The 26,950-nt window shown below is 44.1% G+C and overlaps 1 protein-coding gene across 2 annotated transcripts in view; it reads left to right on the top strand.

Moving 5' to 3' along the window:
* Positions 1-26,950, top strand: part of LOC138642353 (collagen alpha-2(VI) chain-like) — a 668,325-nt gene that overhangs the window by 31,009 nt on the left and 610,366 nt on the right. For both annotated transcript variants that reach the window (XM_069730466.1, XM_069730467.1), the window contains exon 2: positions 3,527-3,634. In XM_069730466.1, the coding sequence (XP_069586567.1) occupies positions 3,535-3,634 (100 nt within the window). In that variant the 5' untranslated portion in view covers positions 3,527-3,534. The remainder of the gene's footprint in view (positions 1-3,526; positions 3,635-26,950) is intronic.

The raw sequence follows: 26,950 nt of genomic DNA on the forward strand, positions 1-26,950 counted from the left end.
AATCTGAGCCTGGAAATTATAGGCTGGTAACTTTAACTTTACTGTCACGATCCATTTTTGGATTTGTGGCAGATCTGGTTTCCCTCAGTTCAAAACCTTTTTCCTTTCAGGTCATCAGGGGTTAATGCAGTTTCCCCGGTGGCCTGCTGGTATATTGCATTGCTGTTGGGTCATCTGATGTGAGTGGTGACCACTCCCACCCACCTTTAAGAGGTCACCTGATGTATCAGCTGACTGTTCGTGTTAGTTCATTCTGCAGCGACCTAGCTAGGAGAAGGAGCTTTCTGGGAGCAGTGGTTCTACAGCTGACTTCGATTTTCCTGGTGTCGTTTTCTTGTGCTTTGCAGCAGAAAGCTAAGTTTGGTGTTTTAATACCCAGTCCCTTTTGGTGTCTGTCTTTCCTTACCTTTTGTTGTATTAGTGCAGTGGTGGGACCAGTGCTCTCACCTGCCAGTTCCCTACATAGGGATAAGAACAGGGCAAGTGATGGACAAGGTATCCTGGTCAGCGACGGGGTGAAAGAACCCATATAGGGACTATGGCAAGATCAGGGCGCATCCTCAGGTGAGTGCAGGAGGTGTCCATTCCCCCATTCCCTACAGACAGGGCCCACTGTTGTTAAACGTTCCCTGGTGTGTCTTTCCGTCTGGTGACTGACCAATTGTCATATCGTGTCACACTGCTGCGGTCACATCGTGACATCCACCTACTATGGGTAACATCCCTGATGGTTTCCTAGGAGATGCTATCTTGAAGTATCTCAAAAAGAATAACCTCATGTATTTATGAGGGATTGATCCTGTTAAACTAATCTTATCAGCTTCTATGAGTAGGTAAGCTCCAGATTGGACAAAGGAAACATAGTAGATTTTGTTTATATGGAGTTTTTAAAGGTGTTTGATACTCTGCCACACAAAAGGTTGGTATATAAAATGAGAAAAATGAAACTAGGGTAAAATATGGGCAACTGGGTTAACAACTGGCTCAGTGATAGAAAACAAAGGGTGATAATTAATGGAACACACTAGGATTGGGTCACAGTTAACATTGGGATACTACAGGGGTCAGTATTGGATCCTCTTCTTTTTAACATTTATTAATGACCTTATAGGGAGCGTACAGAGTAGAATTACAATATTTACAGATGAAACTCAGCTCTGCAGGGTAATTAACACAGAGGAGAATAATTTAATATTACAGAAGGATTAATATTACAGCTGGATGCTCGGGCTAAGAAATGGCAATTGAAATTTAATTATTCCCATAGCCCTAAATTTATAAAGGCTAGAGACACTTCAGGATACTAGACACAAGCATGCTCTATTATGGAAGGTGCCATAACGATAAGAAGTGAAGAAAATCATAAAGAATAAGGTTCAAAATGTATCTTTATTAATTACAAAAAAACTAAAAGAACATATTAAAAAACAGGGCAAGGGAACGGCCTCCAAATAGAGGGGTTTGAAATCAGCAATAAATAGTACAAACAAATGTACTGTGAGCCAGTAGGATCATAAAATCATAATAAACAAAGCGAATCCCTAAAAGAACACCACATGCACGAGTACTCAGCTATTTCCCATAGAGATTGAAAAAAAAAATAACATAAAGCCCAGTGGGAACCAAGGAGTTACCTAAAGGAGCTGCCAGTGCAGAGTTAGCCAGATCTCAAGGGAGAAAATTGAGCTTAGTAAGTGGGGTACACGATAGCGAAACACATCCATGTGTCATAGGAAATATAAGTCCAATCCATACCCAGCAAGCCAAACAGACAACAAAACACCCAAGAATCGGTATTGTATATACCTGTTAGGTGTTTAGTATTGCTGTGGAACAGTGTGACTAGAAGAGAACAGCTTTCCAGCCCTGCGCCCGACGAGCGCCGTTTGGCAGTAATGCTTCTTCCATGGAGCATGACCGGTGTTAAGGTTCAAATGCTATTTAAATGATGCGGTGCTCAGGATTTCTTTGATGACGCAAGGCGCCTATTTTCCATGGCGCTTGGTATAGCGCATGCAGCCGAAATCCGCCTCTCAGAGCTAAGAGGATTTCCGAAATTGTGCTCTGTGACACACATTGGAACACACCATGGTCACGTGTATTGCGCTTCTGGAGGTCAAAGGAGGATATAGGTTCTGTGGCATGCACTGGAAATGTCAGGGAAAAAAGGGGTGGAACATTTCCTTAGAGTACTCTGTGGGAGAAGGAACAAAGGACTTTGAGAACAATAGGACTGAGGTGAAGTTGAGAAAAAGTTTTTTTTCGGGCATGCGCAGTTTGCGCTGCCCTTCGAACTTACAGCGCAGACTCCGGGGCCGCAGCAGAACACACGGACGACTGCTGGGTGTTGACTTCCTCAAACTGGTTGCTGTTGCGGCTGCTGCTCCGAAGGTCATCTGGGAAGCGAAAGACGCACCGTGGTGGTCACTGACAAGGCGGTAAATCCGGGAGCCCCAGTGGGACGTTAATGAAGGCAGAGGAGGCGGAGCCCTGCATATAGAGTATTGAGTGATGGCTGGGAGGCGTTTGTGTCCGGAGGAAAAGACATGCCCCCAGGACAAATTTGAGGTATCAGGGACAAATTATAAAAATGAATATTTTAGCGTTGAGAAGTACCACAACTAACAGAGCCACCTTGACAGAATGCAGCATTAGTGCTGCACAAGATGGCTCTTTTAATTAAAAATACCTGGTGGGATGACAGTTTCCCTTTAATGTAGATAAATGTAGGGTTATGCAGTTTGGCAGAGAAAATAGTATGTATAACCATATACTAAAGTGTAAAATACTTGGGTTTCTGAAAAAGACTTGGGTGTATGGGTGGATGGCAAACTCCACTTTAGTGAAGAGTGTCAGGCAGTTGCTGCCAAGGTAAATAAAATAATGAGATGCATTAAAAGAGGCATAGCTGTTCATGATGAGTGCATAATTTTTGTGACAGTTATTGCAGAAAATGTTTCTAGTTTCAGTGGAAAATATCCCCTGTATGTACTCCAACCTATACAGCAATCAAAATGAATGTCAAAGTGAAAGCCAGTTGTTAATTTATTATTATTATTATACATTTTTATAGCAAAATTTATTCCATGGCGCTTTACATGTGAACGGGGCAAATATAGACAAGTCCGCCATAAGAAAGTGCAGCTGGAGAGGCTGAGTCAGAGGGTGTGAGCCAGGTTTCAGTGATGCCAAGGAAGGAGAGTTTGTTATTGATAAAGAGGTCATGGATAAATGACAATTTATTGCAGACAGAGTGTGCGTTCCATAGTGCTCCAGGTAGGCGGACCGGGGAGGGGGGGCTGGATGAATGGGTATGAGGTTATCGTGGTTGCAAAGATGTGTAGAGGATCATGGCAGGGGTTTAGAAATGAGTGTGGGGATGTATTGAGGAGGGCCAGGATTTGGGCATACGTCGCCAGGAATGAGGAGCAGCAGACAGAGCGTTAGAAGGTGGGAAGTGGATAGGACATGATGTGGCCGTGTGTCTGTGTTAATCTAGTAATTGTGTTAAACTTTCATTTTTCAGATTGCACAATGTTTGGGGAGCCTCTAAGACTTTTGCTTTCATTTTGCTACTTGACCATGTCTTGCAGTGAGGTAAAACAGCAAAGTATGTCATTTTTTAAAAATACAGGTGAGTAATCTTTATTCTTTTATTTGCACAACAAAATTAAATAAAATATATCTGACGCTGATGTATCCTTGCAAAAAGGAACTGTCTTGATGGTAGAAGAGAATTTGTTGAAAATCAAAGGATACATCAGTCCAATATGAAATGCATTAGGAATTTTTAGAATAGGAGGTAGCTCTAGACCAAGAGTGAGCAGAGCGTAATATGCTAAACAATAGAGAATTGGGCAATGCATGTAGGAGTGAACTGTTTACAACAAGCCTTCAAACAAATGGTTTTGGTGGAATGCCAAACTGAGAAATGTTGGGAATAAATCAACGTGTTAAGTATTGGAGGTGAGTAGATCAATCTGCTTTATATCATCTTTCAGTCAAATCTCCTTAATTTCAAAGGTCCTCGTGAATACAAAAATTTGCAATTTGATTTGTGAGTATCGCAACTATTGAAATTGCAGCAGCCAGATTGCAGGCACAGGTGTAGAAGCTTGGGCTACCCCATAATACCTCACAGCTATCACATTACATGACATTGCAAAGCTAATCTGGGGGTTCTCACTATGAAAAATGAGAACAGGCCAAGTAGTGCCATTTTAAAATTTTACAGCCTAGTCATAGGGGGTCAGAACGCACAGCTCATAACCCAGAAAAAGGCCTAAATCATGTTGTAGTTACTACTGCAGCATTAAACATTGGAGTGGCACCCTCAGGCTATGAATAATAATAGGAAGATTCAAGTGTGAAATGCTGCAGCAAGAGCACCTTAATATCAACATTTTTTTCAATTCTTCATACACTGTATACAAGGATGCCAGTGCACGTTTAATACCACACTGTCTTAATATTGTTTCTAAAGAAAAAATCCTGATACCAAGGCTTGTGTGTTAGAAAAAGGGTGTATGCACATGACGTCTTTTTCAGGTGGATATAGCCTGGAACCAGTCTGAAAAAGCAGTAAACAATGCTGAAAGAATGAACATATGTGCAGCAATGTCAAAATGGCTTACAGAGTCTATGTTTTATCTGTTGTAAGTAAAGATGAGCTAACCCGAACGATTAGTCGAACGTACACGAACCCCATTAGATTCAATAGGAGGCAAAACCAAACGCATAGACGACACCTTAAGGGGTGACAAAAAGCTTCCCAAACAGCTTATAATAATAATAATAATTTTATTTATATAGCGCCAACATATTCCAGCGCTTTACAAATTATAGAGGGGACTTGTACAGACAATAGACATTACAGCATAACAGAAATCACATTATAAGGGGCAGACTCCATGACAATTTACATCAATTGACCCACAGTAGAAATGTACAAATGCCATGGGCCATTCATGAGGTATCAGTGCCTGATCCAGAATTTAGAGCATGGAATTAAAATTTTAATGAGGACCTGGTGGTTATCGTAGCTGTGTAAGCCTTCTTAGCTGGGAGACCTCACACCTCCAATTTTTGTTTTTTATTACAGCCACACTCAGATGGCACAAAAATCAGTTTCATGCACTACTATTGATAGAAAAATGTAAGAATAGTAATACATGTAGTTGACCCACAGTAGAATCTGTTATAATGGCACACAAGCAATCAGTCATGGGCCATGCATGAAGTATCATGGTCTGGCCCAGCATCTATAGCTTGGAATTTAAGTTTTAATGAAGACCTGGTGGTTAATGAAGCGGTATAAGTGTTACGATCTCCACTCTGTTCCTGTCTGATATGTTACTTTGTGTAGGGGTTGTGCTGGGTTTGTGCTGCATCATCTGTGTTCGCTTTCCTTGATTAGTCTTCTACTTAAGCATGCTAGCTCATTCACTCAGTGTCAGTCGTACACTTGCTGCTGCCAGTGTTAAGGTACCATCACACATAACGATAGCGTTAACGATATCGTTGCTTTTTGTGACGTAGCAATGATATCGTTAACGAAATAGTTATGTGTGACAGCGACCAACGATCAGGCCCCTGCTGGGAGATCGTTGGTCGCTGGGGAAAGATCAGAACTTTATTTCGTCGCTGATCTCCCGCTGACATCGCTGATTCGGCGTGTGTGATGCCGATTCAGCGATGTCTTCACTGGTAACCAGGGTAAATATCGGGTTACTAAGCGCAGGGCCTCGCTTAGTAACCCGATGTTTACCCTGGTTATCGTTGTAAATGTAAGAAAAAAAAAACACTACATACTTACATTCCCGGTGTCTGGTCACGTCCCTCGCCTTCAGCTTCCCGCACTGACTGGTGAGCGCCAGCCGGCCGCAAAGCACAGCGGTGACGTCACCGCTGTGCTTTACACCGGGAATGTAAGTATGTAGTGTTTTTTTTTTTTACATTTACAACGGTAAACAGGGTAAACATCGGGTTACTAAGCGCAGCCCTGCGCTTAGTAACCCGATGTTTACCCTGGTTACCCGGGGACTTCGGGATCGTTGGTCGCTGGAGAGCTGTCTGTGTGACAGCTCTCCAGCGACCAAACAGCGATCGGCATCGTTGTCTGTATCGCTGCAGCGTCGCTTAATGTGACGGTACCTTAAGTCTGATCTCTCTGTGCTCTGCGCCTGACCCTGCCTGACTTTATTCCCTTCCTGGACTTGACACTTTGCTTTTGACCTAACTTATCTTTTGCCTGCTCCGTGTAAACTATATTTGCCTTTCTGGTTTTCCTGACCCCGGCTAGTGAATTGGATTTCTTCTCTGTCTACCCCCATTGTACTGCGCCACTTCCTGCACCTGACTTCAGATTGTTTGACCTCCCTTTACTAATCCAGTAAGTAGTATTATATTACTATTTGTTATTGTAGTCTTTCGCTGCATTTTTGGGACTTATAATTACTATAGTGACTCTCATCACATTACGATTGACTGTTACATTTTTTTCTTTTTCCCACCTGGAAGAATGGATCTGTTACGTACTTTGTATGATCAGGTGGTGAATCTGTCTCAGTTAGTCCAAGATCTAGCCTTGGAACAACACAAACTGGCATCCTCACATGCTCAGTTGCAGGGTTAGATTTCTGGTACTCTTACTGCCTCAGAATCCCTCTCCTCTGACCTCTGTTATGACTTCTGAACCATCTGACGTATCTTTAAGTCCCCCTGAACCTGTTATGGCACTCCCTGACAAATTTTCGGGAGAAAAAGATCGGTTTAGAATTTTTAAGTTGAGTTGTAAATTATTGTTTACCTTGAGCCTCCGGTCATCAGAGAATGAGCCACAGTGGGTAGGAATTATAATGTCACTTTTGCAGGGGGTCCTCAGACCTGGACTTTCTCCCTACCCTCTCTTGCCCTGAACGCCTATCGGTGGACGCCTTTTTTGAAGCTTTATGACAGATCTATGAGGAACCTGACAGGGTCAAGGTGGCAGAGACAATGATCATGAACCTGTTACAGGGGAGCAGAAGACCACTGTATTGAGTTTCGGCAGTCGTCTTCTGAGGTCCTGTGGAATGACACAGCTCTCAGATGTCAATTGCTAAGGGGTCTTTCAGAGTCTCTTAAGGATGTTTTGGCTCTACATACTGCACCTGGTTGTTTGGTGGAGGCCATGACTCAGGCTATCCACATGGATCGGATTTTGCGGGAGAGACGCAAGGTGCAACAAGAGGTTCCATTTTGGCCAACTGGTCCAGTTCATTCACCTGACGTGGAACCTATGGAGATTGGTGCTGCCAGCTCAAGGATTAAGGAGAGGAGACGTCGTCGGGAACTTGGACTTTGTCTCTATTGTGGCCAAGTTGGACATTTCTTAAATGATTGTTTGGCATGACCTGCAGCAAACAAGTCGCCAGGAAACGCCTAAGTCTGGGTGATTGTCAAGGAGGTCACTCAGACTTACAGGTACCCTTTTACTCCTCCAATAAAGTGTTGCTGAATGCTGAACTTCTTTTTCAAGAGCATTGTCTGTGAACATTTACCTTTATTGACTGCAGTTCTGCTGCTAATTTCATTAATGGGGGAATTGTTATGAAGTTAGGATTAGGGACAGTTAAGCTAGAAAGCCGTATTCAAATCGTGGCCATTGATAGAACACCATTGCTCAAAAATCTGGTTCGGTTAGTTACGATGGATTTCACACTCAAGGTGGGGGTCTCTTCATACTGAATTAATCTGTTATGTTTTGGAAAATTTACCTGCTGGATTTGTATATACAAATCGATAAGCATGTGCTATAAATGGCTGAGAGCATGTTTCGTAAAAAGAGCTCTCCCAATCTAAATGTAAACATACGAGAGCATCGCTCCCAAAGAAATATATACTAAACTAGCGAAAAAGGTTTTGTAAAAAACATATAACAATTTTATTGATATACAAATTCAAGAAATAACACACAAAAAATAATAATACATACTGGAAAAATACATAAAAATTCCAACATGTGAAGGAGAAGGAAAAACCAGCCAGTACACTAAGAGGTAAGGCACACATCCATAGTATGATCTGGGTAAGAATCAAAAACCTAAACAAGTAATGTGTGCTCCTACGGTGAGGACACCTCCTGAAGGACTAGCGTGCCATAGCATATAGTACGCCGTAGTGTCCCAACATTACACATATCTTACAAGTAGGATGAACTTACCCATGGTGGATCAGGATACGTGTGTGGCCTTCCCACCGCCCCTGACGCGCGTTTCGCTCTATCGCTTTCTCAAAGGGGGAGTGACCAAGTGCTGGATTTGTGTTGGGTATTCCTTGGTTGCATGTATGTAAAGAGGTGGCCGGTCCTCTCAGTCGCTCCCCCTTCACCTCTCGGTGGATCCCCTGTGCACGTGATATGGCTATGTTCACTATTACAATGTATATGTTATGTACCTGTAATGTATTGGGATGTTTCCCTTTAAATTGCTGTAAATGTAATGTATAAAGTTCCTAATGTGTCACTATTGCAGAGTTAGGGACAGTCAATAGTTAAGATAGGGGCCGGTCCAGCAGCAGCAGGGAGGCTGGACTTGCAGCCACTAGGAGAGAGGAAGCTGCTGCTTCCTCAGAACTGTCTAGATACGTTGGACAGGGCAGACGTGTTTCACAGATGGGGCACTGCCAGACCCCAGCAGATGGGAGAGGTTTGTTGCCCCGGACTTCCAGGACTCCAGGGACTCGGGAGGGGTCCCGAAGAGTACAAAGCCAAGGACTGCAACATGGGCATCAGGATTCTGTAAGGGCCCCCGCTTCTGAAGGGGTTATTTATGGTGCATGGAATTCCACTAAACCTTGGCTGCTGCAACTGCTGTGGGTGCGGTTGAAAAGCGTGACAGGGAGAGAGTAGGAAAACCAGTGTTGTACTCATGCCTTATTTCCTTATCACTGTTCAATAAAAAATTATTTTCCCTGTTGGACAATGGCCGCCTCCTGGATTCTTATTCATCTGTACTGCTGTGACCAGAGGAGAAGGTAATATGTGGGGAAAGAACTGCAGGGGTGCTGGTTGATAGTGTACTCAGTGGACTCTGTGGCCGAAATATTTAAAGGCACAGTTCACCAGCAACTACCCCCTGGTACCCTTGTTACACTTGGCATAGTGCGGCAGGATGGACCTTAGCAGCCTTGTAACCCTGGGACTGATGGATGGAATATGTAAAATTTGTGATTTTGGAATGTTGTCCATAATAGAAGTAGAGATGGCAGCTGACTGGAACTGTGAGTCTGAAATATGTGATGTACTACCCGAACTGAAAGAGATGGAGCTGTCAGCTGATGGCGACGCTGAGATTTGTGATGTGTTGCCCGCCATGACAGATTTGCAGATGGCGGATGTTGTGGACTTAGAAATGGCACAAACCACCGAAAAAATGGCAGCCGTTGGTGTGAAAACTGAATAAATTGCCACCTTTAGTGGGCGTCATGTAGAGAATTTGGCACCAGAAGAGAAAAGTCCGCCCCCCCCATTGTGAGATGCCCACCCTACATGGGTTCGGGAGAAGAAAGAGCTGCCGCTCTTGCAGCCTGATCAGGAGAAACTGGTGAAGTCGCAGAAAGTTAGCCCACCCACAAATGGGTGGAACCCAAAAAAGATGGACTGTCTGTCAGTGGATGAGGCAACATTATTGACTGACATGGAGAGGAACAGCATGTTGTTCCATGGCGGCATTGGCCGCCAGGATTGGAGATGCTTCAAAGTCCTGATGGAGGCTTGCCTGAAGTTCGAGGCCTGGTGGTTAGAAGAGTTGGAGGAGCGTCTCTGGTTTCCGTTGCCGAGCCAGCAACCTGTGAATGACCCTGAGTACGACAAGGATTATGGGGGCCTGGTGATGCCCCGACGGGAACCTGTGGGAGTTCAGAAGACTTTTGAAGTGGCTCTGCAGGGGATGATGAAGGCTGCAATCACTGATGTCAGTGGCCGTGCAAGAGGACTACAGGCGGCAGTGGGTAAGAGACCCCTGCTCGGCCACCCCATTGCCATGCCCGCTGCCCTCTTACCTCCCGTGGCTCCGCCGTTGTCTCCAGAGGAATGCTGACAGTCTGCCCTGCCAGCCTCATCGTAGGCACCCCAACCACTGACTCAGTCTTTGCTTCCAGCCGCGACGGCACCCGCGCTTCCATGGACCGCACCTGTTTCCACTAACACCCACAGCCGGCATGAAAAGGAACCCAGTGTGCCTATGGAGGCTGAGTGGATCCATGAAGTGATACGCCTGAAAAGACGGCAGGAGCGCTGCGTCCTGGCAGAACTACAGCGCCCCAGCAGAGGAAGCGCAGCAGGCTGGATGACCCATGGCCTCGTCAGGTATTTGAATAGCAACAAAGGCTATGGTTTTGAACAGGAGATGGAGACTAGGAAAAAGGTCTACATAAATGCTGGCTCACTCATGTTCAGCGGTCCTCTACAAGAGGGGACTAAATGTCTTTTGTAAAGGAAGAAGGACCCCGGGGGCCTTATGCAGTGGCCATTAAACTGGGCTCTGATAGGGACACCAGCCCACCACAGGAGGCCCCACATGTGGAACGGCTGGCTGCTGCAACTGCAGTTGCCCTGGCTGCACAGGGGAGAGCAGTGATTCATGAAGAAAAAATGCCGCACTCACCAGCTGAAGTGAAAAGATTACATGTCCTTTATTTCACTTTCATGCCATGGACAACAAAGAGGATAAGCACAGGGGAGAGCAGTGCCTCAGGGCAGTGAGTCAACTGCAAACGTGTCAGCATTGCCAGAAGCTCAAGGAGTTACAGGCCCACCACTGGAGGGAGTGCGGAGCCAGAGGAATAGCTGAGATTCTGCCACCTCCAGTCGGTCCTCATCACAGGTGTATGTGGTGGTCCAGGGGCAACATGCAGCCCACTATGCAACTCAGCAGCAGTGCATAGTCTGAGCAGCCCTTTAAGGATTGGTGTTAATTGGTGCCGGTTGCACCCAGCAAATATGAGGGAGTGTTTCACATCCCTAAGAGGGCAATGGTCCTTACTTGGCGGCCAAGGACAATAGTGTTTGCAGTGGCCACCCGTGGATGGCCATATTTTTTTTTCCCCCTACTCCCAGTTTTGTTTACACTCATTGTGTCCCCCCTGCTGGGTCATGGGTCCAGGACCCTATGGGGTTAGTAGCAGTGGACTCCGGATGTGGTTGCTGGACTGCATGTTACTGAACTTGCCCTACTTTAACCTTTGTACTAGCCCCATGTATATAAAAGTAGCCCACCACTGTTAAAGGTCCCATTATCTGGACGGGGATGGCCATGTTTAAGGAGGGGGGAGTCGTAAGGAGGAGGTCAGTCCCCTCAGTAGCGCCCTCTTCACCTCTCGGTGGATCGACCATTCACGTGATATAGCTATGTTCACTATTGCAATGTATGTGTTATGCACCTGTAATATATTGAGATAAAACGAAAAAATAGAAAGCAGCACAGCCCGATATAGAGTGACCAGATGGAGTCACTGCGGGAACCACTGAGCTCAGCATGCACAGTGAGGTGCACGCGTCCAAGGCACAGCAAACATGTAGATCAAAAAATGAAGAAAGACGCGGCAACACTCACCGATCCTGTAAAGCGGGCTTTACCTCTTTATTCAAGTAAGTGTGAGACCATCTTCACGGCACGGGGGAAACAAAATGAAGGAGGTGAGCGGGGGAGAGGACAACAGCCGTTTCGCGCCTGCAGCGGCGCTTCTACGGGTCCACACTGGAAGGGAACCACGTCGGGTGAGAAAAGCACAAAGGCTCCGCCCCCCACAGCGTGTATCCCGTCCAGAGCAGGCAGAGAACAGGTGCATATCAAGGGAACAATTACCAGAGTGAAAATTAAAATCAATTACAGAAACGTAAGTATACAAATATTGAACATGCACATATAAGATCACGAGATCTCTGTGGAAAAATAAGACACAAGTACATAGAACTTACATAATATGGAGACTATACGCAATGAGACTTTGAAGTAACTTCCAAGTTGTTATCCTATCTATATCTTACCTTATACATCAAAACTATTGTTATAAAGATGTTTATGCTAATATAAAATGTAGAAAAAACATGTTTTAAATACTAATTTATATTACAAATATGGCACAGTGTTGGCGATATATGAGATGCAAGTGTCATAGAAGATATCATAAAAAAACGGACATATCAATTTTTTCATTGAGGCCAGCTGGTCCTGTGGCCTTAGTTTTCATTATCCACAGTGCCTCACGTTGCAACAATAATTTATGAAGATCTCCTCCTTGTCTAGGTAAGGAAACCTTTTCAATTCCTGCGAACGTTAAAACATTAGGGTTTCCTGCATGGCTCTCTCTGACATGTTGAATAAGTCTAGGGACACCTTTACCGGTCTCAATAGATTTTTGATGTTCTCTGAAACGTGTAAAAAGTTTTCTGATGGTCTTCCCTATATAAAACCTTCTGCACGGACAAAAAATAACGTAAACTATATAGTTAGTCCTGCAGGTAATTAATTGTTTAACTTGGTGTCTAACGGGACCAATATGTAAGACGGGAGTCTGTATGTGAAAACGGCAATATTTGCATTGTCCACATCTATGATTCCCTTTGGGGGTTAACTGCTCTAACCAAGTGTACCCATCATTTGTTATGCGGTTACGGACCAGCACATCTCTAACTCTTTTCCCCCTTCTATTGGTGACAAGAGGGCCTTCTACAGCTATCTTAGCTAATTCTCTGTCTCCTTCCAAAATATGCCAATGCTTCCTTATAGTGGATCTAATTTCCCTGTCCATGGAACTGTATTGGAAGCAGAAGGTAAATCTGCGAGGGGGACTATTATTGGGGTTCATTCGTTGTGAATTTGTATTAACCCTTTTAATGGCGGTTCCTAGAATATCTTCAGGGTACCCTCTATCCCGAAATCGTTGACATAGATTCTCTGACTGTTCTTTGAACCCTCTGGCTGTGTTGTTAATCCTTTTAGTCCTCAACAACTGACTGTAAGGTAGTGACTTTTTAACATGGGGGGGGTGGAAACTGTCAAAATGAAGTAAAGAATTAACCGCAACCGATTTGCGAAACACTGAAGTACATAATTTCTCTTCTTGGATGTGAATAGCAACATCCAAGAATTCTAGTTTATCACCACCAAAATTAGAAGTAAAGGACATCCCCATGGTGTTCTTTGTGTTCAAGAAGTCAACAAACAGATTGAAAGCGTCCTCAGTGCCATCCCATACAAGGAATACGTCATCTATGTACCTAAGATAAACTCTAATATGTTTCAGAAAAATATTCAATTGTGAGTATACATAGTCTTCTTCGAATACAGCCATATAAAGATTGGCAAAAGTACATGCAGCCGGGGTCCCCATGGCAGTCCCGGTGATCTGCCTGTACCATTCATCTTGAAAAGTAAAAATATTGTGAGTCAAAATAAAAAGAAGACTCTCACATACGAAATCTACATAATTTTTACTCTTATCTGTGGTCTCAAGAATTCTCCTAATAGATTGAATGCCTAAATCTTGCGGGATGTTAGTGTACAGGCTGATCACATCAAGGGATGCCAGGGAGAACCCCGGCTGCCAAACCAAATTCTGTACACATTTCAGAAAGGAATCCGTATCCTTAATGTATGAGGGGACGTCTTTCAATAAAGGACGCAGAAGCCAGTCAATGTATTGAGAAAGGGGTTCAGTTAACGCTCCAATCCCTGACACAATTGGTCTCCCAGGGGGTGAGGTGACCGATTTGTGTACTTTGGGGAGATAGTACCAATGAGGTTTAATGGGGAATTGTGGTAGTAATTTTTCCGCCTTATTTTGTGTGATAACTTTATTCTCTACCGCTCGTCTAAGAAGAGAGCGGAGTTCCTCTTTGAATTTAAGTGTATAATCCTTCTTTAACGGGAGGTAGGTAGAAAAGTCAGATAATTGTCGCCGTGCTTCGGTGATATAAGCTTCTCTTGGTATAAGGACGATTTTACCTCCTTTATCCGCTGGGCGTATTATGACATCAGACCAGCTAGTCATCTCCTTTAGTGCCTCATTTTCCGCCACAGACAAATTTGTCGATGCCTTTTTATACAATATGGCTTCTATGTCTTTCAACACTAGTGTCTCGAAGAGATCTATCACATTCCCAGGAGAGGAAGGAGGCATATAGGTGGACGAAACACCCCCCAGAAAAGGACTATGGGAATCGGAGATGCTAATATCCTGATCAGATGTAGCACCAGTAATGCTTAAGAGAAGAGCAGCATCTTCTCGCATATCTGCCAGAGTTTCATCTGTACTACCCGCCATAAAACCCAGTGTTCCCACCTGGCAGGGTCGTTCACCTTCCCATGCTACAGTATCCGTAGTTCTGGAGGAAAAGAATTTATATAGATGAACCTTCCTTATGGCTTTGAACAGATCGATCTGGAAGACAGAGAAATCAAACGGCTCGGGTATACAATAGTTTAAACCCTTTGAGAGTAATGATAGGTGTGCCGGCTCCAAAATACGTGAGGTTAAATTAACTACATAATCACTAGGGTCCGATGTAGAAGTTGTTCCTATCTCCAAGAGACGGTTTTTCTCTTGTTCCGCCATCTTGGGATGGTATTTGCGCTGGCTCCTTCGTGTCTTCCTTCTAAAGGGACAGCGGAGGTGGTTGCGATTTCTGATATGACTTCCTCAGAGGAGTCAATTGTATTAAGGCCATTTTCACTCAGGCTCGAGTCTGATTCGGTAGTGAGATAATCTCTCCTCGTACCTGGATTCCTTTTTTGGAATCTTCTTTTTTTACGTTTCATTTGGGTAGAGCTTCCTTCTTGATTCCATGTTTCTCTATTATCTCTAGTTTTATTTTGAGTTTTATTCCAAGTAAAAATTTTTCCTGATTCATAATCATTTTTATCTCGCAGGAATTTGTCCCGTTTCTTGGCTTTAATATCGACTTGCATCAATGTCAACTTAGTGTCTAATTTTTTATTAAATATTGTCCATTGACTCTCAGTCAATCTGCTCTTTAATTCAGATTGTGTTTTTAAAATCTCAGCATTAACAGTCTCATAGTTTTGTATATTGGATTTTAGGACCAATTTTAATACATCCTGGGAGCATTGGATCATAATATTCTCCCATTCCAGTCTCAAAGCAGTATCATTATTGAAATGGGCTATGTCTTTCCAGACACGAAGTCCTCTAGGGACTCGTCCACAGTCTATGTACGATTGTAAAGAGTTGTTAGTCCAGAATAATCTAATCTCTCTTTCAGAGAGATTAGTTAACTTAAATTCCAATGATTTCGTGCTTAGCATCTGCACCTCCTCCACCCGCTCACATTCATTAAAGTAATTACTAGCATCCTCCCGGCCGGCTTGTAGGCTTGACCGCACAGGAATTGGCTCCGATTCCATCATGAAGTATAATTAACAATAAAACTTCCAATTCAAAGTCAGTGAAACACCATAAACTCACATCAAAGCGTGCGTGCTGAAGAAACAACAAGTCCAATGTACAAAACGAAAAAATAGAAAGCAGCACAGCCCGATATAGAGTGACCAGATGGAGTCACTGCGGGAACCACTGAGCTCAGCATGCACAGTGAGGTGCACGCGTCCAAGGCACAGCAAACATGTAGATCAAAAAATGAAGAAAGACGCGGCAACACTCACCGATCCTGTAAAGCGGGCTTTACCTCTTTATTCAAGTAAGTGTGAGACCATCTTCACGGCACGGGGGAAACAAAATGAAGGAGGTGAGCGGGGGAGAGGACAACAGCCGTTTCGCGCCTGCACCGGCGCTTCTACGGGTCCACACTGGAAGGGAACCACGTCGGGTGAGAAAAGCACAAAGGCTCCGCCCCCCACAGCGTGTATCCCGTCCAGAGCAGGCAGAGAACAGGTGCATATCAAGGGAACAATTACCAGAGTGAAAATTAAAATCAATTACAGAAACGTAAGTATACAAATATTGAACATGCACATATAAGATCACGAGATCTCTGTGGAAAAATAAGACACAAGTACATAGAACTTACATAATATGGAGACTATACGCAATGAGACTTTGAAGTAACTTCCAAGTTGTTATCCTATCTATATCTTACCTTATACATCAAAACTATTGTTATAAAGATGTTTATGCTAATATAAAATGTAGAAAAAACATGTTTTAAATACTAATTTATATTACAAATATGGCACAGTGTTGGCGATATATGAGATGCAAGTGTCATAGAAGATATCATAAAAAAACGGACATATCAATTTTTTCATTGAGGCCAGCTGGTCCTGTGGCCTTAGTTTTCATTATCCACAGTGCCTCACGTTGCAACAATAATTTATGAAGATCTCCTCCTTGTCTAGGTAAGGAAACCTTTTCAATTCCTGCGAACGTTAAAACATTAGGGTTTCCTGCATGGCTCTCTCTGACATGTTGAATAAGTCTAGGGACACCTTTACCGGTCTCAATAGATTTTTGATGTTCTCTGAAACGTGTAAAAAGTTTTCTGATGGTCTTCCCTATATAAAACCTTCTGCACGGACAAAAAATAACGTAAACTATATAGTTAGTCCTGCAGGTAATTAATTGTTTAACTTGGTGTCTAACGGGACCAATATGTAAGACGGGAGTCTGTATGTGAAAACGGCAATATTTGCATTGTCCACATCTATGATTCCCTTTGGGGGTTAACTGCTCTAACCAAGTGTACCCATCATTTGTTATGCGGTAACGGACCAGCACATCTCTAACTCTTTTCCCCCTTCTATTGGTGACAAGAGGGCCTTCTACAGCTATCTTAGCTAATTCTCTGTCTCCTTCCAAAATATGCCAATGCTTCCTTATAGTGGATCTAATTTCCCTATCCATGGAACTGTATTGGAAGCAGAAGGTAAATCTGCGAGGGGGACTATTATTGGGGTTCATTCGTTGTGAATTTGTATTAACCCTTTTAATGGCGGTTCCTAGAATATCTTCAGGGTACCCTCTATCCCGAAATCGTTGACATAGATTCTCTGACTGTTCTTTGAACCCTCTGGCTCTACCCAAATGAAACGTAAAAAAAGAAGATTCCAAAAAAGGAATCCAGGTACGAGGAGAGATTATCTCACTACCGAATCAGACTCGAGCCTGAGTGAAAATGGCCTTAATACAATTGACTCCTCTGAGGAAGTCATATCAGAAATCGCAACCACCTCCGCTGTCCCTTTAGAAGGAAGACACGAAGGAGCCAGCGCAAATACCATCCCAAGATGGCGGAACAAGAGAAAAACCGTCTCTTGGAGATAGGAACAACTTCTACATCGGACCCTAGTGATTATGTAGTTAATTTAACCTCACGTATTTTGGAGCCGGCACACCTATCATTACTCTCAAAGGGTTTAAACTATTGTATACCCGAGCCGTTTGATTTCTCTGTCTTCCAGATCGATCTGTTCAAAGCCATAAGGAAGGTTCATCTACATAAATTCTTTTCCTCCAGAACTACGGATACTGTAGCATGGGAAGGTGAACGACCCTGCCAGGTGGGAACACTGGGTTTTATGGCGGGTAGTACAGATGAAACTCTGGCAGATATGCGAGAAGATGCTGCTCTTCTCTTAAGCATTACTGGTGCTACATCTGATCAGGATATTAGCATCTCCGATTCCCATAGTCCTTTTCTGGGGGGTGTTTCGTCCACCTATATGCCTCCTTCCTCTCCTGGGAATGTGATAGATCTCTTCGAGACACTAGTGTTGAAAGACATAGAAGCCATATTGTATAAAAAGGCATCGACAAATTTGTCTGTGGCGGAAAATGAGGCACTAAAGGAGATGACTAGCTGGTCTGATGTCATAATACGCCCAGCGGATAAAGGAGGTAAAATCGTCCTTATACCAAGAGAAGCTTATATCACCGAAGCACGGCGACAATTATCTGACTTTTCTACCTACCTCCCGTTAAAGAAGGATTATACACTTAAATTCAAAGAGGAACTCCGCTCTCTTCTTAGACGAGCGGTAGAGAATAAAGTTATCACACAAAATAAGGCGGAAAAATTACTACCACAATTCCCCATTAAACCTCATTGGTACTATCTCCCCAAAGTACACAAATCGGTCACCTCACCCCCTGGGAGACCAATTGTGTCAGGGATTGGAGCGTTAACTGAACCCCTTTCTCAATACATTGACTGGCTTCTGCGTCCTTTATTGAAAGACGTCCCCTCATACATTAAGGATACGGATTCCTTTCTGAAATGTGTACAGAATTTGGTTTGGCAGCCGGGGTTCTCCCTGGCATCCCTTGATGTGATCAGCCTGTACACTAACATCCCGCAAGATTTAGGCATTCAATCTATTAGGAGAATTCTTGAGACCACAGATAAGAGTAAAAATTATGTAGATTTCGTATGTGAGAGTCTTCTTTTTATTTTGACTCACAATATTTTTACTTTTCAAGATGAATGGTACAGGCAGATCACCGGGACTGCCATGGGGACCCCGGCTGCATGTACTTTTGCCAATCTTTATATGGCTGTATTCGAAGAAGACTATGTATACTCACAATTGAATATTTTTCTGAAACATATTAGAGTTTATCTTAGGTACATAGATGACGTATTCCTTGTATGGGATGGCACTGAGGACGCTTTCAATCTGTTTGTTGACTTCTTGAACACAAAGAACACCATGGGGATGTCCTTTACTTCTAATTTTGGTGGTGATAAACTAGAATTCTTGGATGTTGCTATTCACATCCAAGAAGAGAAATTATGTACTTCAGTGTTTCACAAATCGGTTGCGGTTAATTCTTTACTTCATTTTGACAGTTTCCACCCCCCCCATGTTAAAAAGTCACTACCTTACAGTCAGTTGTTGAGGACTAAAAGGATTAACAACACAGCCAGAGGGTTCAAAGAACAGTCAGAGAATCTATGTCAACGATTTCGGAATAGAGGGTACCCTGAAGATATTCTAGGAACCGCCATTAAAAGGGTTAATACAAATTCACAACGAATGAACCCCAATAATAGTCCCCCTCGCAGATTTACCTTCTGCTTCCAATACAGTTCCATGGATAGGGAAATTAGATCCACTATAAGGAAGCATTGGCATATTTTGGAAGGAGACAGAGAATTAGCTAAGATAGCTGTAGAAGGCCCTCTTGTCACCAATAGAAGGGGGAAAAGAGTTAGAGATGTGCTGGTCCGTAACCGCATAACAAATGATGGGTACACTTGGTTAGAGCAGTTAACCCCCAAAGGGAATCATAGATGTGGACAATGCAAATATTGCCGTTTTCACATACAGACTCCCGTCTTACATATTGGTCCCGTTAGACACCAAGTTAAACAATTAATTACCTGCAGGACTAACTATATAGTTTACGTTATTTTTTGTCCGTGCAGAAGGTTTTATATAGGGAAGACCATCAGAAAACTTTTTACACGTTTCAGAGAACATCAAAAATCTATTGAGACCGGTAAAGGTGTCCCTAGACTTATTCAACATGTCAGAGAGAGCCATGCAGGAAACCCTAATGTTTTAACGTTCGCAGGAATTGAAAAGGTTTCCTTACCTAGACAAGGAGGAGATCTTCATAAATTATTGTTGCAACGTGAGGCACTGTGGATAATGAAAACTAAGGCCACAGGACCAGCTGGCCTCAATGAAAAAATTGATATGTCCGTTTTTTTATGATATCTTCTATGACACTTGCATCTCATATATCGCCAACACTGTGCCATATTTGTAATATAAATTAGTATTTAAAACATGTTTTTTCTACATTTTATATTAGCATAAACATCTTTATAACAATAGTTTTGATGTATAAGGTAAGATATAGATAGGATAACAACTTGGAAGTTACTTCAAAGTCTCATTGCGTATAGTCTCCATATTGTGTAAGTTCTATGTACTTGTGTCTTATTTTTCCACAGAGATCTCGTGATCTTATATGTGCATGTTCAATATTTGTATACTTACGTTTCTGTAATTGATTTTAATTTTCACTCTGGTAATTGTTCCCTTGATATGCACCTGTTCTCTGCCTGCTCTGGACGGGATACACGCTGTGGGGGGCGGAGCCTTTGTGCTTTTCTCACCCGACGTGGTTCCCTTCCAGTGTGGACCCGTAGAAGCGCCGCTGCAGGCGCGAAACGGCTGTTGTCCTCTCCCCCGCTCACCTCCTTCATTTTGTTTCCCCCGTGCCGTGAAGATGGTCTCACACTTACTTGAATAAAGAGGTAAAGCCCGCTTTACAGGATCGGTGAGTGTTGCCGCGTCTTTCTTCATTTTTTGATCAATATATTGAGATGTTTCCCTTTAAATTGCTGTATATGTAATGTATAAAGTTCCTAATGTGCCACTATTGCAGTTAGGGACAGGCAATGGTTAAGATAGGGGCTGGTGCAGCAGCAGCAAGGAGGCTGGACTTGCAGCCACTAGGAGAGAGGAAGCTGCTGCTTCCTCAAAATGCCCAGATACGTGGGAAAGGGCAGACATGTTTCACAGATAGACCACTGCCAGACTCCCGGAATGGGAAAGGTCTGTTGCCCCGGACTCCCAGGACTCCAGGGACTCGGGAGGGGTCCCGAAGACTACAAGGCTAAGGACTGCAACATGGGCCTCAGGATTCTGAAAGGGCTCCCACTTCTAAAGGGGTTATCCCCACGGTGAGGAATTCCACTAAACCTTGGCTGCTGCAACTGCTGTGGGTGTGGTTGTAAAGCATGACAGGGAGAAAGTAGGAAAACCATTGTACTCTTGCCTTATTTCCTCATCACTGTTCAATAAAAATTATTTTCCCTGTTGGACAATGGCCACCTTCCGGATTCTTTTTCGTCTGGACCGCTGTGATCAGAGGAGAAGGTAATTTGTGGGGAAAGAACTGTGTTGGTCCCATCTGTCTATGTGCAAGGAACCAGGGGTGCTCGCTTATTGTGTGCTCAGTGGACTGTGAACTGTGCCTTTTAAAAGCTTGGCCACAACTACCCCCACTCGGTGCCCTTGTTACATATGCATAATCTGATTATTGACTGGAATTGGAAAGATATTGTCAAATGGGGTCCTTATTTTATAGAAAGATGTCTCACACCTGTGCATGTTTGCTCCGTTAGTCTGGAGGGTCTTCCGGAGTACCTGAAAGACTTCGGAGAAAGAGTCTGAGATATTACCTCCTCACCGCCCCAATCTCATTCCTAATGCCAAATTGCCTAGTGCTCGTTTGTATAACTTGTCTGACCCTGAGCTGTCAGCCATGAAAATTTACATTAACGAAAGTTTACAAAAAGGTCATATTTGCCCTGCCTCATCACCGGTAAATGCAGGATTTTTTTTTTGTTAAAAAGAAAGATGGAGATCTCGTCCCTGCCTAGATTTCCAAGAATTAAACAAAATAACGATTAAAAATACTTAGGGTACCGTCACACTAAGCGACGCTGCAGTGATCCTGACAACGATGTCGATCGCTGCAGCGTCGCTGTTTGGTCGCTGGAGAGCTGTCACACAGACAGCTCTCCAGTGACCAACGATCCCGAAGTCCCCTGGTAACCAGGGTAAACATCGGGTTACTAAGCGCAGGGCCGCGCTTAGTAACCCGATGTTTACCCTGGTTACCAGCGTAAACGTAAAAAAAAAAAACACTACATACTTACATTCCGGTGTCTGTCCTCCGGCGCTCTGCTTTCCTCTGCACGGTCAGCGCCGGCTAGCCGTAAAGCAGAGCGGTGACGTCACCGCTGTGCTTTCCGGCTGGCCGGCGCTCACAGCCAGTGCAGAGAAGCAGACACGGAATGTAAGTATGTAGTGTTTTTTTTTTTTTACGTTTACGCTGGTAACCAGGGTAAACATCGGGTTACTAAGCGCGGCCCTGCGCTTAGTAACCCGATGTTTACCCTGGTTACCAGTGAAGACATCGCTGAATCGGCGTCACACACGCCGATTCAGCGATGTCTGCGGGAGGTCCAGCGACGAAATAAAGTTCTGGACTTTCTGCGCCGACCAACGATGGCACAGCAGGATCCAGATCGCTGCTGCCTGTCAAACTCAACGATATCGCTAGCCAGGACGCTGCAACGTCACGGATCGCTAGCGATATCGTTCAGTGTGACGGTACCTTTATCCGCTTCCACTTATCTTTGATCTACTGTATATAATCAGCTTTCCGGGGCCAAATGGTTTTCCAAACTAGATCTCAGAGGGGCATATAATCTGATTATGGATTTGTGAGGTTGATGAGTGGAAGACAAGATTTTCAAAGAGACTTTCAGACGTTAAAAATCTTGTCATGCCTTTTGGTCTAACGAATACACCCGCGTTTTTTCAAAATTTTATGAATATTTTTTTCTGATTATATTGGGACAATTATTTTTTATTTTTATTTGGATGATTTTCTAATTTTCTCACCTGACCTGGATTCACATTATAAACAAGTCAGTTTGGTTCTCCAAAGGTTGACAGATAATTGTTTGCTAAAATTGAAAAATGTATCTTTTCTGTTCAAGAAATATTATTCTTGGGTTTCATTGTGTCTGCCTCTGGGTTTAAGATGGATGCTGAGAAAGTTCAGGCCATGTAAATATATTAAAGGATTTTCTCAGATCGTCAAGCCTCTTACGGACTTCCCTCGTAAAGGGGCAGAGCTAAAGGTTTTGTCACAGGGAGCGGTTGGGGCATTTGAAAATTTAAAGAAATGTTTTATGTCTGCTCCTGTTCTGGTGCAACCATACCTCCAGAGTCCATTTATTGTGGAGGTAGATGCCTCTGAAATCTGTGTGAGGGCTGTATTGTCTCAAAGTCCTGAGACTTTAACTAACCTGCGACCATGTGCCACCTTCTCTAAAAAATGTTATCCTGCTGAAAGAAACTATGATGTGGGTAATCGGGAGTTGCTTGCTGTTGCAGTGCCCCAGGGTCCTGGTCATTGCAGTAATGTCATTCTTCCACCAGGGGGAGTGATGCTACGTTTGAAGGTAATAAAGGAGATCACTTTACCAGGTATCACAAACCACACACCACACTTCACACTCCAGCCCACCATGGGGAGCTATGCTCCTATTTAGTAGGGCACTCTTCACAATTAGGCAAAACTGGTGGTCTGGATAGGAATTCAGGCAGAAGCAAGCTGGGCTTCACCCAGTGAGCTGCTATCTGAGCTCCACTCAGGTAGTGGGTCCCTGACAGAGGGGGGATCCTGTCAGAGGCCTAGAGAGAAGGCCACGGAGCTGCGACTGCCTACCGATGCAACAGCACCCTAAGAAAGAGACTTTGATGGACAATTAATAATAATAATAATAATAATTTTTAGTTATATAGCGCCAACAAATTCCGCAGCACTTTAGAATAAAGCGGGGACATGTACAGACAATAAATTCAGTACAAGTTAAGACAATTTAAACAGTGACATTAGGGGTGAGGTCCCTGCTCGCAAGCTTACAATCTACTGTACAAGGAAATGGGGGGGCACAATAGGTGAAAAGTGCTTGTTATTTCAGGTCTGGCAATTATAATAAATAGGGATTTTCATATAAAGCTGCATGATCCGGTCATCAGCCCGTGTGTTTAAGTGCACTAGTCAAGTATCAAGTGCAGTTATCGTGTGCATGGAGGGTGTGGAGACAGATGAATAGTAGGGTGCAGATTCACATGCAGATAATATTTGGAAGGAGGGAACAGGACAAAGTTAGTTTACTGAGTAGTTGATGTGGTAGGCTTGTTTGTAGAGATGGGTTTTTAAAGCGTGCTTGAATAGGTCAGGGCTAGGGACAATTGTGTTGCAGAGAGTGAGAAACGAAGTCATAGCAAAAGGAGAGGAAACCAGAAGGAGTTCTGCTCTGTAAAAGGCCGCCTCCTCTCTGAGGTGCAGAATCCAGTAGCCGGAACACCGAGGGAATCCTCGTCTCCAAGCCTGGCTCCAGAGACCGGCAGGACAGCTAATTCCATATTAGTTGCCCGACCTTTACCAAGGAGGCACAGGGCAATGATGGGAGGCCGGGGTATCTAAGAGCTCCTGTAAAAAGCCTCAAGCCACCAGTCATACGGGTTGTTCCTATCCATCTGGGGGACAGTTAGAAAGACATAACATCTAGAATACCAACATCAGTTGTGAGGACCTTATGAGAAGCTTAGCAATAAGGGACTACAACACTCAGGCACTAGAGGAAGACTACTGATTTCCACCTGGATAAGGGGACTCTGGATTTGCCTTCAGACCGGCCGGACTCTGCCTGCCCTGTGATCCGGTGCTCTGGACTGTGGACGCTGAAGCCTTCAGTAAAGGTAAAGAGACTGCAACCTTGTGTTCTCGTTCTTCACTGAGCCTCACACCATCCACCATCTACACACTGGGAAGCCCTGTTGACATACTTCACCTGTGGGAAGGTATACCATCTAGCTGCCATAACATCACCCCAGCAGACCCCTAAGCAGCGTCGGTCACCCTGACCGAATACCACAGGTGGCGTCACGAACATTTCCCCTTTAAAGATCTTCCCCTTTTATACACGGACGTCCCTAGGGCCACGGACCGGGTCAGCCACCATGACATCCCCCTTGAGAACCGAAGGGCCCGGTACCGAGTACCCCACTGCCCTACTGGGGGCGATCCACTGTGAAGTCGGCTTTTGAAGAGTGGAAGCATTTTTTGGAAGGAGCTGTTCATCCACTCACCGTAGTGACAGAGCACATGAGTCTAGCTTATATTGAATCTGCCAAGCAGTTGATACCTAGACAGACCCGATGGTCTTTATTTTTTCAAGATTTAATTTTTCTATTATGTTCAGACCAGGGTCTAGGAACGTGAAGGCAGATGCCCTGTCTCGTAGTTTTGACGCTGTGTCTCCAGAACCTCCTTACTCCATTTTTCCAAAGGGTATTGTTGTGGCTATGGTTTCCTCAGAGATGGAAGCTGAAATACGCACTGCTCAGTCCTTGGCTCCTTCCAATACCCCTGAATGCAAGCTATTTGTCCCTGTGTATCTCAAATTATGCCTTTTGCAAGAATTCCATGATTCTATGCTGAGTCATCCTGAGGTCACTGAGGTCACTGCCACCCAGAAGGCAGTTGCTAGACTCTTTTGTGGTCCGCTATGCATAAGAATATTGGAGATTTTGTGTCTTCTTGTGAAACATGTACATGCGCTAAAGTACAGCATTGCCAGCAGGCAGGTGAATTGGCTCCTTTGCCAATTGCGGAAAGACCATGGACTCATTTGTCCATGAATTTCATTTCAGATTTACCATTGTCTGAAGGAAAGACTACTATTTGACTGGTAGTCGATCACTTCAGCAAACAAGCTGTCATGCTGCTGCAATACAGGTAGGTGCAGGCTTCACTAGATGGCAGTAAAGAGGAAGCAGGTCTGCACCTAAACAGAGCTAACCTGCAGTGCAGCAGTGAGGCTACCAGAGGTGGCAGCAGAATAGTCAAAACAAGCCGGGTCAAATCCTAGGCTGTGGCGCAGTACCAAAGGACTAAGCAAACTCTCGATCAGAGACAAGCCATGGGGTCAGTAAAGGTCAGCAGCGGATATGCCAAAAGACAAAGGACCGAAACAGGTCCGACTACAAGCCATATCAAACTAGGGAGTATGCACACTAAAGGGAAACACTGAATCAAGATGGGAACAAGGGAAAACAGACATGGGTTCAGAAAGCAAACGCAGCAGGACAAATCAGAGCAATCAGTCAGCTACAGTAGCGCTAGGCAGAAACTATAGCTGACATGATCTGCAGGATACAGCGGGGATAAATAGCAAACCTGAGACCAGTCTGATCATGTCAGGGGTTAACTTTTCTCAGCCTCAGACTGGGAAAAGGGAAGACAGGACTCAAAACACGGTCTGGATCATGACAGTACCCTCCTCTCAAGGGGGCCACTGGACCCCCCCCAGGATTCCCAGGATAATGTATATGAAATGCCTGAACCAATCGATCAGCATGGACAGATTGCACCGGGACCCAAGATCAATCCTCAGGACTGTAACCCCTCCAATGGACCAAATACTGAAGTGAATTGCGGACCATGCGAGAATCCACAATCCGTTCAACTTCATACTCAGCCTGGCCATCCACATTGACAGGAGTTGGAGGGGATGGAGACCTAGCAGAAGGGACTTATGAAACACATTGGGGATCTGAAGCGACGGAGGTAGGCGTAAGCGAAAGGCAACTGGATTGACAAACTCAATGATCTCATAAGGACTAATAAACCTGGGTCCTAGCTTAGTAGAAGGAACTTAAAGACGAATATTGTTGGTAGACAACCACACTTTATCTCCTACCAGGAATATAGGTCCTACCAACCGTCGTTTGTCAGAAAATTGTTTGTTTGCCCTGAGCCTCCCCAATGTTCTTCTGAACCTCCCTCTGCACCTCCCCCAACCGTTGAAATGCCGTATCATCCCCTGGACATCCTGAATCCTGCCTGGAAAATTCTCCAAAATGGGGGTGAAAGTCATAATTACAAAAGAACGGAGAGGTGCCAGTGGACTGGGTAGTCCGGTTGTTAAATGCAAACTCAGCCACTGGCAACAAGGAACAACAATTATCCTGCTGAGATGTAGAAAGACACCGCAATACCTGTTCAAGTGACTGATTGGTCCTCTCCGTCTGACCCTTGGTCTCGGGATGGTAGGCAGAAGAGAAGGAAAAGCAAATACCCAATTTTTTACAAAATCCCCTCGAAAATTTGGACACAAATTGTACCCCTCTATCAGAAACCACACTTAAAGGCACACCATACAACCGCACAACATGCTCAACAAGCATAGATAGTGTTTCTGCATTAGGCAATCTTGCCAAGGTACAAAATGCACCTGTTTACTGAATTTGTCAACCACTACCCAAATTACAGTTGTGCCATTGGAAAGAGGGAAATCAGTGAAAAAATCCATGGACAAATGAGTCCAAGGTCTATCCGGAATTGGCAATGGCACCAATTCCCTGGCCGGCCAGTTATGGGAGCTCTT

The sequence above is a fragment of the Ranitomeya imitator genome, chromosome 6 (assembly GCF_032444005.1).
Source record: "Ranitomeya imitator isolate aRanImi1 chromosome 6, aRanImi1.pri, whole genome shotgun sequence".
In the NCBI taxonomy this organism is placed as follows: domain Eukaryota; kingdom Metazoa; phylum Chordata; class Amphibia; order Anura; family Dendrobatidae; genus Ranitomeya; species Ranitomeya imitator.